At 46.0% G+C, this 14,010-nt stretch overlaps 1 protein-coding gene across 2 annotated transcripts in view; it reads right to left on the bottom strand.

The window, feature by feature from the left end:
- Nucleotides 1-14,010, bottom strand: part of LOC309555059 (aquaporin-7-like) — a 129,922-nt gene that overhangs the window by 40,474 nt on the left and 75,438 nt on the right. For both annotated transcript variants that reach the window (XM_082256882.1, XM_082256881.1), the window contains one exon: nt 2,130-2,256. In XM_082256882.1, the coding sequence (XP_082113008.1) occupies nt 2,130-2,256 (127 nt within the window). The remainder of the gene's footprint in view (nt 1-2,129; nt 2,257-14,010) is intronic.

Below are 14,010 nucleotides of genomic sequence, written 5' to 3'. Positions count from 1 at the left end.
GTGCTACTTGTGTATATACAATGTATACAACAAAATATAAGTAAAAATATAATTTATTATCTTATATTTTAAGTGCAGCGCTAGTAATTAATATAAAATGAGGAAACATGATCATAAAGTGCAAAATTCATAAAAAGTCCATAGAAATGAATCAATTAATGAATATATATTTAATGTCCAAAAATGTGCAAAATAAGCGAATGAGTGAATAAAACTAACAGATTCCATAAACAGAAGCACTGCAGGTCCCAGCATGCGTGTGAGAAGATGGTATTCACCAATCCTTAAACCTTGGAAAGTGCAACCACCAACATTGAAGTAGAGAAAAAATGGCCGCTTACCAGAATTCCTGGGGATTCCTGACAGCCAGGGAGGGAGAGGGGGAGAGTAGACAGCACAATGCATGATAAGACCTACTCTGAAAATAAAGCCCTACTGTGTCTTTTGGTGCCAAAATGAATATAAAAAATAATATTAAAATTAAATAGAAAATAGAAAATATTATTTTCGGGGAAACACAATAGTTTAACTCTCCAGCATCTAACAAAAACACAACTTTCTCATTTGTGTGTATTGACCCATTATGTGTCCGGCAAGGGCATCAATTATGGACTTAGGGCTCTTTCACACGGGCGGTCCGATCAGATCCGCCTTTCAGTTTTTTAGGCGGATCTGATCGGATCCTCTATGCAGCTCTATGGGGCAGCGGGTGTCAGCGGAGGTCACCTCCGCTGACACCCGCTGCCATCCGCATCCGATCCTGTGCTGAAATCTGGACGGATGGAAACCCTATTTTTCCATCCGTTCAGTAATCGGAGCGGATCTGATGAGAGCGGACAAGCGGTCCGCTCTCCTCCGATCCCCCATAGAAGGCAGCGAGTGCTGAGACACCTCCCTCTCCGCTCTGCAAGCGGAGACGGAGCTGTCATCCGCCCGGCTCAGCGGATCCCCGATCCCCGCTGAGCAACACGGATCCGCCTGCGGAGGCGGACCGTGTGAAAGAAGCCTTAGGCTGGGTTCACACTGATGCGGTCTCGGGTCACAGCAGGGGTCCAGTGCATCCCTGTTCACCGATTCTGGTGCGAATCAGGTCTGAATTTGTGCCTGAATTCACACCTGAAACTGAGCCAAAGATGCAGAGGACCCTTTTCCAATGCGGGCCGCGGCCGCCCCGGAGGTGTGCGAACCGGCTCCATTGAGAGCCGGTCACATTCTCCTGTCTTGTAAATTGGAGGCCGGGAGATCCGCATCCAATTCCATAAGTGTGAACCCGGCCTAAAGGAGAGGTCCAATTAGTCAGCACATAGTGTTGTCCTGTCACAAGATGGTAGCGTTGGAGGAGACCTCCTCCCTTCCCGATCCACAGAATAGAAAACAGCCCTTATTTCTTTTCTCTTTCAATAAATATTTATTTAGGGAATACACCATGTAACTGCGATCAGATATACAGATAAACGTGGATCATCAATGACTTGCAAGTCAGTAGCCGTTGTACATCAAATAGAGAAATTATAGCAAATAATAAAACATTTGGCGTGTCAAAGAGTACATTAATCGCGCCATAACAGAAAAACCTTATTTATTTTCGAGCAGAGAAGTGTCCTGAATAACTGTGACCACTATACTGAGATCAATGGAATTACATAAATGTCTTGATTTTTTTTTTTGGGGGGGGGGGGGGGGGATGTTATACAGCAGAATGTGAAAAATATTGTTTTATTTTCAGAATTGTCGCTTTTTTTTTGTTTATAGTGCAAAAAATAGAAATCGCACAGGTGATCAAATACCACCAAAAGAAAGCTCTATTTGTGGGGGAAAAAAGGACATCAATGGTATTTTGGTACAGCGTCGCACGACCGCGCAATTGTCCGTTAAAGTAACGCAGTGCCGTATGGCAAAAAATGGCCTGGTCATTAAGGGGGAAAATCCTTCCAGTCCAGCACTGATTAAAGTGATCCTTTAGTTCGGTGGGGAACTTCACTTGGAGTTACACTTGTGTTTTGTTGCCTATTTACAGGAACAAGACAATCATTAGTGAAAGATTTGATTTGCTATTTGCACACATTTGGTGACAGTTTAACAAATTCCTCGTCGGTGTAGTATTTGAACCTGGAAGCTGGAGTACTCACCGGTGATTCCCCCGGCCACGTGGATACCCATTGTGACACCGATTCCAAAGGATAGGTTAATGCTCAGGTATTGCCCGTATTCCTTCTTACCCAGAACCACCTGCGCCACTGAGCCCAAACCAAACAGCTGCAGGGAAAAAAAGTATGGTTAGTAATGTTACACGCAACATTTTATCCCTCTGGCAATAAATCCCATTGATTAGATCAGCCTTTCTCAACCTTTTCAACACAGAGGAACCCTTGAAATAAATTTCTGGTCTCTGGGGAACCCCTGCTAAAAATGAAAAATCTACAACTCATGATACATTAGTGTGACAGTCAGTGGGAAGAATGGTCCTTACTCTTGTCATCATTGGGAAGAATTACCCCCATTACAGATAGTTATAGTGTCATTGGGAACTTATCCGAGAGGCAGAAATTGCCCATTTCTCAAGGAACCCCTAGAAACCTCAGGAGGAACCCTGGTTTAGAAACCCTGGATTAGATAATAATAGGCATCAGGTTCACCATCAAAGTCCTCTTTACATCAGGGTCCTCATCAGAATCCCCCCCCCCCCATATAAGGGTCCCCATCATTTTCCCCACTTACATTATTAACACCATCAGAGTCTGTCTTATATTGGGGTACCAATCAGGGTCCCCCTTGCATCTATGTCTCCATCAGAGTCTCCCCCCCCCCTCTCTGATGAGCACACTGTATATTTTACAAATATTTTTGGGCCGAGGGGGGGGGGGGGACCAGTAGAGAACACAGAGGCCCAGAGACAGCAGAACACAAGTGAACTGGATAGGAGGGGCAGAGGGGGCAGCATACAGAGGAACCAATCTCCTCCATTTTCCTCCTGCAGCTACAGGAGGAAAAAGGAGGACAGTGATTTCTCTACATGCTGCCCCCGCCGCCCCTCCTTATCCAGGTGTACAGGGGAGCAGCACAGGCCCCCCTGGAGCATGGGGCCCAGGTGCAATTGCAACCCCTGCAACCCCTGTAGTTACACCCCTGCATTGACGTATGTTTTGACAACCAATCATATTGTGCCACTTTTAATTCTATGGTCAAAAATTGTTAAATGAAGGCTTGCCTGCCTTTCTTTCTTTGAACAAATAACAAATTTGTTCTCAGCTGCAGATGTTATTTTGGAAATGTATGGCCTGGTTGTTTGTTACTTTTCTACATCATTACATCACAGATAAGTATACATGTTCTCCAGCACACCATGGATCTTGCATTGCAGTCCAAGAAAAATGTTATTGCAAAAGGATCACATCACATCAGGATAAGTGCAACATTTTGGAGCCACGCAGGACCCCTTCATCAGGCATGTATCACATGCCTGATGAAGGGGTCCTGCCTGTCTCCGAAACGTTGCACTTATCCTGATGTGATGTGATCCTTTTGCAATAAAAAATGTTTTGGACTGCTATGCATGATCCATGGTGTGCTGGCGAACATGTATACATGTTTTAGTCATATTTTAGTCGACTAAAATCTCCATTATCATAAACAAACAAAAATATTGCTTTTTGAGAAACAGAAGTGCAACTTTAAAATACAAAAAAAAACCCAAAAAACTGTGAACTCTATTGGCTGCAATGCCATTGCACATATTACTTGAAAATAAAAACTTTAAGCCCCGGTTCACACTAGGGCGACCTGTGAGGCGACCTGGTCGCCTCACAGGTCGCCGCAGGTCGCCTCCCATAGGGAAGCTGCGGACCCGTTCTAATAGGAGCGACACAAGTCGCTCCGACCTAGAAAAAGGGTCCGGAGCTTCTTTGGGGCGACCAGGAGGCGACCGCCATAGACTTCAATGTTATGAAGTCCGTGGCGGCCGCTCCGAGGTCACGGCGCGCTGCTCGCACCGCGATTTCGGAGGTCGCCCCTGGAAGTAGCGTCGCGGTAGGGTGAACCGGCGCTTACGGTTCTCTGTTAATAATAAAAACAAATAAATAAATAAAAACAAGTTTCGTAAACAAAGAATATGGGTCCTTTTCACACGGGCTTTCCGCCCGGCGGACTCCATTTTGCTCTGCAGGGATCGATCCGCCGATCCCCCCTGAGCTGGCGGATGACAGCTCCGTTTCCACTTATTTTGCAGAGACGGAGCTGTCAGATTCCGGCTCTCCTCTATGGGAGATCGGATGAAAAGGGACCGCCTGTTCCATCCGATCCTATCTGATCCGATCCTCCATACAGATGGAAAATAGGATTTCCATCTGTCTGGATTTCACGGACAGGATCGGATCGGACAGCAGCGGGTGTCAGCAGACATGTCTCCGCTGACATCCGCTGCTCTATAGGGCTGCATGGAGCATCCAATCAGGTCCACCTGAAAAAACTGACAGGTGGACCTGATCGGAAAGCCCGTGTGAAAGGGGCCTATTGCTTTTTGAACACTGTTAGGCCCCTTTCACACAGGTGGACCGTTCAGATCCGCCTGTCCGTTTTTTTGGCGGATCTGAACGGTCCCCCCATGCATCTCTATGGGGGATCGGATGTCAGCGGAGACATGTCCGCTGACATCCGATCCGATCCGTCAAATCTGGATGGATGGAAACCCTATTTTTTATCCGCCCAGCGGATCAGATCGGATGGGATTGGATGAGAACGGACCGACGGTCCGTTCCCATCCGATTTCCCCCATAGAGATGCATGGGGAACTGACAGCTGTGTCTCCACACACAGCGCGGAGACACAGCTGTCCTCCTGTTGCTGAGAAAAACCAAATCCGTCCGACGGACGGATAGTGTGAAAGGGGCCTTCATTTTGACATCAAATTTCAATTGTCATTTGAGTTTTAGTCGTATTTTAGTCATCTGAAATGAAATTTAATTGTATTTTTGTTGACAAAAACCATGACCAAAATATTTTCATTGACATAATTAGCACTGTTATGAAGTTCGTTAGCAAACTAATTGTTATCTAGTTAGGTCCTGGATCTACTTGAAAACGTTGTTTTCCACTGATATTTACTCAGCAATGGCTACGCTAATTTAAAGATCTAGATCTAATGTAACACAAGCGTTAAGTGTCATTGGCGGTCACACGCTTGTTGACATTTTCCGCCTGACAGGGCACAGGAGGTCGCCATGATACAGAGCGCAGGTTATAAGCCCCTTTGTTAAAGCATCAGCAAACACACAAACAGTACCACTCAGGGAGCCCAACAAGCTCAGACTGTTGTCAGTTAATGAAGAAAAATGTCAGGAAATTGTCCGTCTCGGGAAAAGGTTAATGGTTTCAATCATAGGAGATAAGCCACGGCTCTGATCGCATCATACGTAACATTTGCACTTTAGCAGCACAGACAGAGAACCCAAACACACGGCCATAATGCTGGAGCTGTGAAGACTTTGCTGCTTCATGGTAAATCAAAGTGTACCAATCAGGGACCATTCACACTTAAAAGGCACATTTCCACAATGCATGGCAATGCATTTGCTCTATTTATGGTGCTTTGCTGATGCCATTTATTGTAAATGGCACGCTATGCACTATAGCGTAAAACAGGGCCTGGACAAGGGGTGGGCAGGAGGGACAGCTGCCCTGGGCACAATGGGTTATTGCAGGGATGGGGGCGCCCTGACCCTAAGGTAAGGGGGGGGCACAGTTTGGCATATTTGCCCTGGGTGCAGGATGACCTTGTCCTGGAAACTGGCGTAAAAAAAAAAAAAAAGAGAAGTTTAGGGCGTTAAATCAAGAATAAAATGCCCAACATGGACCACACCAATATGGGGTTGTCAACTTGTCATAATAGCCAAATTAAAGCATACAAGAAAAAGTGTACCCTGTAACAAGAGACAGGGAAGGAAAGTGGCTATCTCTAGGACAGAGATAACAACACATTAGGTAAAACATGTTTTTATTCCATAAAATGTAAAAAATAGTCTACCATTAGGGGTAAGGGGTATCACCCACCTGTAATGGAACTGCGACCCCACAATGTGCTTCGGTCAGAATACCGCTTCCTTCAGTCTTGAACATAGATATCAGATATTCTAGCCGCCCCCATACAAAACTAGCTGAGAATAGCTTGTGTAAGATCTGGTACATTTATTACTCACGCCGAATATATACCCCACCAGGTCAGGTGCCTGATTACATTCTCATTTGCAGATGAAATTGTGAACAGAAATATAATTTACAAATCTAAGGAACAACCAAAGCAAACAGAATTCTACTTTCCCACTAGCAATTTTTGGATGACAGTGATTTAATTAACTTGAGCTAATTAACTAGCAGACTTGCCATCATCAAGCTCATTAAGTACAATACACATTATTATAAGTGTAAACACATCCCCACAGTGGACAATAGGTAAGTTAATCAGCACAATGTGTGGAAGACAGCTGGTTGAGCTGATGACATTAGCATCTGCCATAAGTTTGACTGTGCGGCGTAGTCCCCTATTGGCAATAGGCAGCTAGGCCTTCAACATGGATCCTAGGCCCAGAGTCCCAGAGTCTGTGTGTCTTGGGGAGATGTGGACTTGAATTCAAAGTAACATTACTCCAAGGATCCGCCCAGCATACACCCCACAAAGAACAGTGTTCCCTCAGCCAGGACCCATAGTCAGTAGGCAAGAGGCTAGCCTGCAGTCCCCTCCAAAAGCCCCCGTCCTGAGTGAGTCTGTCATAACACCTCTGGCTTAGGAAACACTCAAACACGTATCAATGCATGCCAAGCATGCCTACAATTGACAAAACAGGATCAACCTAAAACAAGGATAACACAAAGGTCCGTACGCCAAGTGTTTCACCACACTGAGTTCTGTCATGGCTGATTGCCCTATACAAAATTACCAAATGGTTCAAACTAGGATAGTGCTCCTGTGTGTGAGCCCCTTGGGAGATCAAGCTGGGGAAATGGGTGACAGCTGACTCATGGTTGGATCTGTATGCAGTGGCGTAGCGTGGGGGGTGCAGGGGGGGCCGGCCGCACCGGGCGCAACATTTGGGGGGGCGCATCCCACGTCAGTGTCACTCTAGCAAACTTTAAAAATTCTTCCTAGCGTGTCACTTCAGCCCCTGCTATCTTCAGGCTAAACGATGGCCGGTCGGCGCCCTGTGATTGGGCCAACATTGTCATGTGCGGCAGCGGGGCTGGCCAGTGGAAGAGCCCCGCCTCACTTCTGGAGCCCGCCTTGCCGTCTTCTAAGTCAGCCCTGCATGTGCCTCCGTCCCGCCTCCTCTAAGCTCTCACAATCCTCCCCGACCCGCCCCCCTGTAATGGCTCGATGACACGGTGGTGTCCTCTGTGTAGTGCAGTGGTGTATTTTGGTTTTGTGCTGCCCTAGGCAAGAATAAAATTGGGCACCCCCCCCCCCCCTCCTATGTAAATTTGCCCTACTCCTTTTTTAAAGGATGTGGCTCCCTCCAAAATTGAAGGACTACAAGTCCCAGCATGAACCCCTGAGAATCTCACGAGAGGGGGGTGGGTGAGGGAGAGAGAGAGGGGGATGGGTGAGGAGGGATGAGAGAGAGAGAGAGGGGAATGAAAGAGAGAGAGAGGGGGGATGAGAGAGAGGGGGGTGTGAGAGAGAGAGAGAGGGGGGTGAGAGAGAGAGAGAGAGAGAGGGGGGATGAGAGAGAGAGAGAGGGGGGGTGTGAGAGAGAGGAGGGGTGAGAGAGAGAGAGAGGGGTGAGAGAGAGGGGGGTGAGAGGGGGGTGAGAGAGAGAGAGTGAGGGGTGAGAGAGAGAGGAGGGGTGAGAGAAAGAGAGAGTGAGGGGTGAGAGAGAGAGAGAGAGAGAGGAGGGGTAAGAGAGGGGGTGAAAGAGAGGGGGGATAAGAGCGAGAGAGAAGGGGTGTGAGAGAGAGGGGCGAATGAGAGAGGCGGCTCCAGCAACGGGTGGCCAATAGAGTCTCAGGGGGAGGGGGTAGCTTTTTTGCTGCCCCCCCTACAAAGTGCCGCCCTAGGCCTGGGCCTTGTTGGCCTAGGCCAAAATACAGCCCTGGTGTAGTGGGCAGTGTAGTGGGCAGTGTAGTGTAGTGTAGTGTAGTGGGCAGTGTAGTGGTCAGGTAGGAATCAGGTAGGTCATTGTAAGGGTCAGTGTCATGGACAGGTAGGTCAGTGTAGTGGCCAGTACAGGAATCAGGTATGTAAGCGTAGTGGACTGGTAGGTCAGTATAGGAATCAGGCTGGTCAGTACTATTGTAGGAAGGGACTCGGGGAGTACTAAAAGTCCGCTTGCCTTGCCCCGGGCGCTGACAATCCACGCTACGCCACTGTCTGTATGTCTTGTAAATATATTCCCACTCTTGGGATGGTAGTGATTCCAATACAGAGGGTTTGTTCCAGTCTATGGCCTGGTTATGGTTGATGGATACATCCAGAAGTCCTGTTTATGCAGCTAGGGTACTGATGTCACCAGTAAGAGCAATCTTCCTGGATACTTGGTTTAGCAGGGGTCTTCAAACTATGGCCCTCCAGTTGTTCAGGAACTACAATTCCCATCATGCCTAGTCATGTCTGTGAATGTCAGAATTTTACAATGCCTCATGGGATGTGTAGTTCTGCAACAACTGGAGGGCCGTAGTTTGAGGATCCCTGAAAAGTCTCTACAGTGGTGATCTGCTGCTCATTAGATGGGACCCCTTATAGTCCAATCCAACGTATCCTATATAGCAGTTGTCCCTATATAGATGGCCATGCTTAATGGTATAAAGCAATGTTTTTCAAACGCCGCTTTTGGGAAAAAATACACTTTTTAAAATTTGAATGCATAAAGAAACATTCTATAGCTCAACTGCTTTGTAAGATATAACCGATGATGTCACGCTGAGTAAGTAGATGCCAAACATACCATGCTTTAAAATTGCGCATACTCACACAACAGCTACAAACGACATATATTTTTCTCTTAATAGGTGATGCTTTAAAAGCTAGGTTACCACTTTAGATGTAAAGAGGAGGTCTGGTGCTAAAATGACTGCCCATGATCTGATGTTCGCAGCGATAGCTCACATGTGTGGAACGGTCATGTTCGCCTTTGCACGCTAGCACGGGGGGAACGGGGCAGTTTATTTTTCTTTTAATTATTATTTTTTTATTTTTACACTGTTGTTTTAAGTTTTTTTTATTTTTTTATCACTTTTATTGCTGTCACAAGGAATGTAAACATCCTTGTGACAGTAATAGGCAGTGACAGGTACTCTTTATGGAGGGATCGGGGGTCTAAAAGACCCCAAATCCCTCCTCTGAACTTGAAAGCATTCAAAACACCATGATAGGCATTGTCGACTACTTTCGATTTTCAAGAAAATGGCGCTGTTAGGATGCCGGTAAACTGGAAGTGATGTTGGGTTATTGCTTCCGTGTTTACTATAGCGGTGACCCGATCAAAGCCAATTTTGGCTTTCTTTGGCTATCAGAGTAGCCAGCGGACATGCTGGCTAGTAGCTTAGGTCTCCCGATGGAACGGGAGAGCCCGAGCAAGCCGCGGAAGGTGGCAGGAGGGGGAGAGCCTGAGCGAGCCGTGTATGTCGGTGGGAGGGGAGGGTTGGTCCTCTCCCACTGCTTGTAATAACAACTGAGTGGCTGGTAAGCCGCTCAGGTTATTATTACAAGAGAGTTGATCATCGACTCTAAAAAAACGGTAACGGGGTGATGCCTACAGCTGCATATCATCCCGGTAAAACCACTGTAACTTAAATGACGTACCAAGTAGTACGTGATTGGGCGACAAGTGATTAAGGCAGTGCACCACAATGTACGCTGCACCACAATGGAATGCTTTAGTGTGAATAGGCCCCCCAATATTTATCAGAAGATCTTGGTTTAGGTTTGGCTTTAACCACTTCTGGACCGGAAGATTTTCCCCCCATAACCTCTTGCTTACCGCCCACCGCAGATATACTGTGGTAGGCTGGCTCGGCTGCACGAACCGCTATACCTGTTCGACGGTTTGCGAGAGCGCTCCTAGGGGCACGTGCCCACCCCCATTAGGCAGCCGATCCACAGGGCCAGAGCCCGCGATTTCCGCCGGGCACCCGCGATCGCTCCCCGCTGAGAGAGAACGGCGGTCTGCTGTTGTAAACACAGCAGATCGTTGTTCTCTCTGGAATGAACACAGAGAGCCTGTGATCCTCCTATTTAGGATCACAGGTCTCTGTGTTGATTCCACAAGTCTCTCCCCCCTCACAGTTAGAAAACACTACCCTAGGCTCACACATAACCCTTTGATCACCCCTGGGTTAACCCCTTCCCTGCCAGTGTCATTATTACAGTAACAGAGCATATTTTTAGCACTGATTACTGTAGTAATGTCACTGGTCCTCCCAAAAGTGTCAAAAATGTCAGTTAGGGGTCCGATCTGTCCGCCGCAATGTCGCATTCCCGCTAAAAATCGCTGATCGCCGCCATTACTAGTAAAATAAATAAATAAATAAAAATGACTTCTTTAAGATTTATAATAAATAAAAATAAATCTTTCGAAACCCTAGTTTGTTGGCCCGATAACTTTTGCGCAAACCAATTAAAAATAAGCCTATTTTCTTTACCAAAAATATGTAGCAGAATACAAATTGGCCTAAAATGATGAAAACATTTGATTTGGAATTTTTTTTTGGGAATGTTATATAGCAGAAAATGAAGAATATTGTTCATTTTTTTTTTTCAGAATCGTCGCTCTTTTTTTGTTTATAGCGCAAAAAATACAAATTGCACAGGTGATCAAATACCACCAAAAGAAAGCTCTGTTTGTGGGGAAAAAAAGGACATCAATTTTATTTAGGTACAGCGTCGCACGACTGCCCAATTGTCCGTTAAAATAACGCAGTGCCGAATCTCAAAAAATGGCCTGGTCATTAAGGGGGCAAAACCTTCCGGTCCAGAAGTGGCCATTTTTTGCGATTTGGCACTGCGTTATTTTAACAGACAATTGCGCAGTTGTGCAACGCTGTACCTAAATAAAATTGATAAATCCTATGCCTGGATTGTAAGTAGGCCTGTATGCACCGCACCAAGTCCCTGCATCTGGTTAGTGAGTAAGCCTGTATGCTAAGGTGACCAGATTTTTAAAATGAAATCCGGGGACATATTTTTATTTATTTTTTATTGGAAAATGGCACAGGACTGCCTAATACACAGAGCTCTGGGCACAGGACTGCATAATACACAAAGCGCTGGGCATAGGATTGCATAATACACAGAGCACTGGGCACAGGACTACATAATACACAGAGCGCTGGGCACAGGACTACATAATACACCGAGCGCTGGGCACAGGACTGCCTAATACACAGAGCTCTGGGCACAGGACTGCATAATACACAGAGCGCTGGGCATAGGATTGCATAATACACAGAGCACTGGGCACAGGACTACATAATACACTGAGCGCTGGGCACAGGACTGCCTAATACACAGAGCGCTGGGCACAGGACTGCCTAATACACAGAGTGCTGGGCATAGGATTGCATAATACACAGAGCGCTGGGCACAGGACTACATAATACAGAGAGCACTGGGCACAGGACTGCATAATACACAGAGCGCTGGGCACAGGACTGCCTAATACACAGAGTGCTGGGCATAGGATTGCATAATACACAGAGCGCTGGGCACAGGACTACATAATACAGAGAGCACTGGGCACAGGACTGCATAATACACAGAACGCTGGGCACAGGACTGCATAATACACAAAGCGCTGGGCATAGGATTGCATAATACACAGAGCTCTGGGCACAGGACTGCATAATACACAAAGCGCTGGGCATAGGATTGCATAATACACAGAGCACTGGGCACAGGACTACATAATACACCGAGCGCTGGGCACAGGACTGCCTAATACACAGAGCTCTGGGCACAGGACTGCATAATACACAGAGCGCTGGGCATAGCATTGCATAATACACAGAGCACTGGGCACAGGACTACATAATACACCGAGCGCTGGGCACAGGACTGCCTAATACACAGAGCACTGGGCACAGGACTGCCTAATACACAGAGTGCTGGGCATAGGATTGCATAATACACAGAGCACTGGGCACAGGACTACATAATACACCGAGCGCTGGGCACAGGACTGCCTAATACACAGAGCACTGGGCACAGGACTGCCTAATACACAGAGTGCTGGGCATAGGATTGCATAATACACAGAGCGCTGGGCACAGGACTACATAATACACAGAGCGCTAGGCACAGGACTACATAATACACAGAGCGCTGGGCACAGCACTGCATAATACACAGAGCGCTGGGCACAGGACTGCATAATACACAGAGCGCTGGGCACAGGACTGTATAATACACAGAGTGCTGGGCACAGGACTACATAATACACGGAGCGCTGGGCACAGGACTGTATAATACACAGAGTGCTGGGCACAGCACTGCATAATACACAGAGCGCTGGGCACAGCACTGCATAATACACAGAGCGCTGGGCACAGGACTGTATAATACACAGAGTGCTGGGCACAGGACTGCACAATACACAGAGCCCTGGGCTCAGGACTGCATAATACACAGAGCGCTGGGCACAGCACTGCATAATACACAGAGCGCTGGACACAGGACTGCATAATACACAGAGCGCTGGGCTCAGGACTACATAATACACAGAGAGCTGGGCTCAGGACTATATAATACACAGAGAGCTGGGCTCAGGACTACATAACATACAGGACTAAAAAGGGCTAATTCCACCCACAGAGGACCCACAGAAAGTTGGCACTATTCCACCAGAAGTGGACACACAAAAACGTGGCATCACGAGTACACAAGTATTTTTTTTTATTTTTTTTTTTTTATTAAAATCAAAAAGGCATGGCATGCAGTGCAAATTAAATGCTAACACTGTCTGAAATTTAACATCAAGATTTTAAAAGAAAAAAAAATATATTTTTTTTTCAAAGTAAACGTTTACAAAAGTGCAACAATGGATCATGTCAAAATATAGAAAAGGAGCAAGAAAGAAAAAGTATTCCTTATCCCACCCACTCAGCGCTCATGTATATGCAATGCTCCTAGGATCAAAACGTATGTATCTAGCAATGCAGCAAGATATACTCGTATGCCTATATAACCAATAAAGCAGCTGCTATACTCAAAACATAACATAAAAAAAGGTGCGTATAGGAGCCTCAGCCCATATAAACACTAGCAGCGCTAAAACAACCTCTAACAAGGTTGAAGGTAAATGGCAAACAAAGTAGGAAATTATATAATTATAATATATATTACATTTATATATTTATTATAATATATAATTACATTTTTATTTAGTTTTATACGCCGATAGTGTGTTACCATATAAGGAGCACCACTATCGAGAATGATAGGTGAAAATAGGACCCAGTTGGTTAGATCCATTGCTGTAATTTTAATCAGTGAGCCCATTTTTAGATATTAACACATGCGGTAGAATTGGTGCTCCCCTGGGGAGCACCGATATAAGGTGATAGCTGAAGTGATATCCCCATTACATGGAGTGGAACATATTCAGTATCGTTTCATAATGATCATTATTTCAAGAAACCATTGTGAGTACTTATTAAGAGAGTATAACGATCAGTGTTCATACTATTTTTACACTGATTTATATATAACATCGATGGGATATAGCCTGGCGGGCAATAGCAAGCTCGTTCTGGGAATCAGTGTTTGTACCTGTTTCTCTCTCTTTTTTTGTATTTGTTGAGGATATTTGATATGCAATTTTGAGGCATGTGTCAACTATACCCATATTCCTTCATTTTGGTTGTATACCTGTTATGAGATAATAGATGTATGCATTAAGTGTGTGCTGATACAATTAATGTTTAGGAGTATATGAGGGAACGCATATAGGCGATGTCCCCACTGTCCGCAGAGACGGTCATGAAGCCGGCCTTAGCGAGTAGCATAGTTGCGGTGGGGGGGGGCGGGAC

Source organism: Pelophylax lessonae (assembly GCF_965119305.1).
Source record: "Pelophylax lessonae genome assembly, chromosome: 1".
NCBI classification, from domain to species: domain Eukaryota; kingdom Metazoa; phylum Chordata; class Amphibia; order Anura; family Ranidae; genus Pelophylax; species Pelophylax lessonae.
Note: the sequence above shows the minus strand (reverse complement) of the source record. Positions and strands in the feature narration are given on the sequence as shown.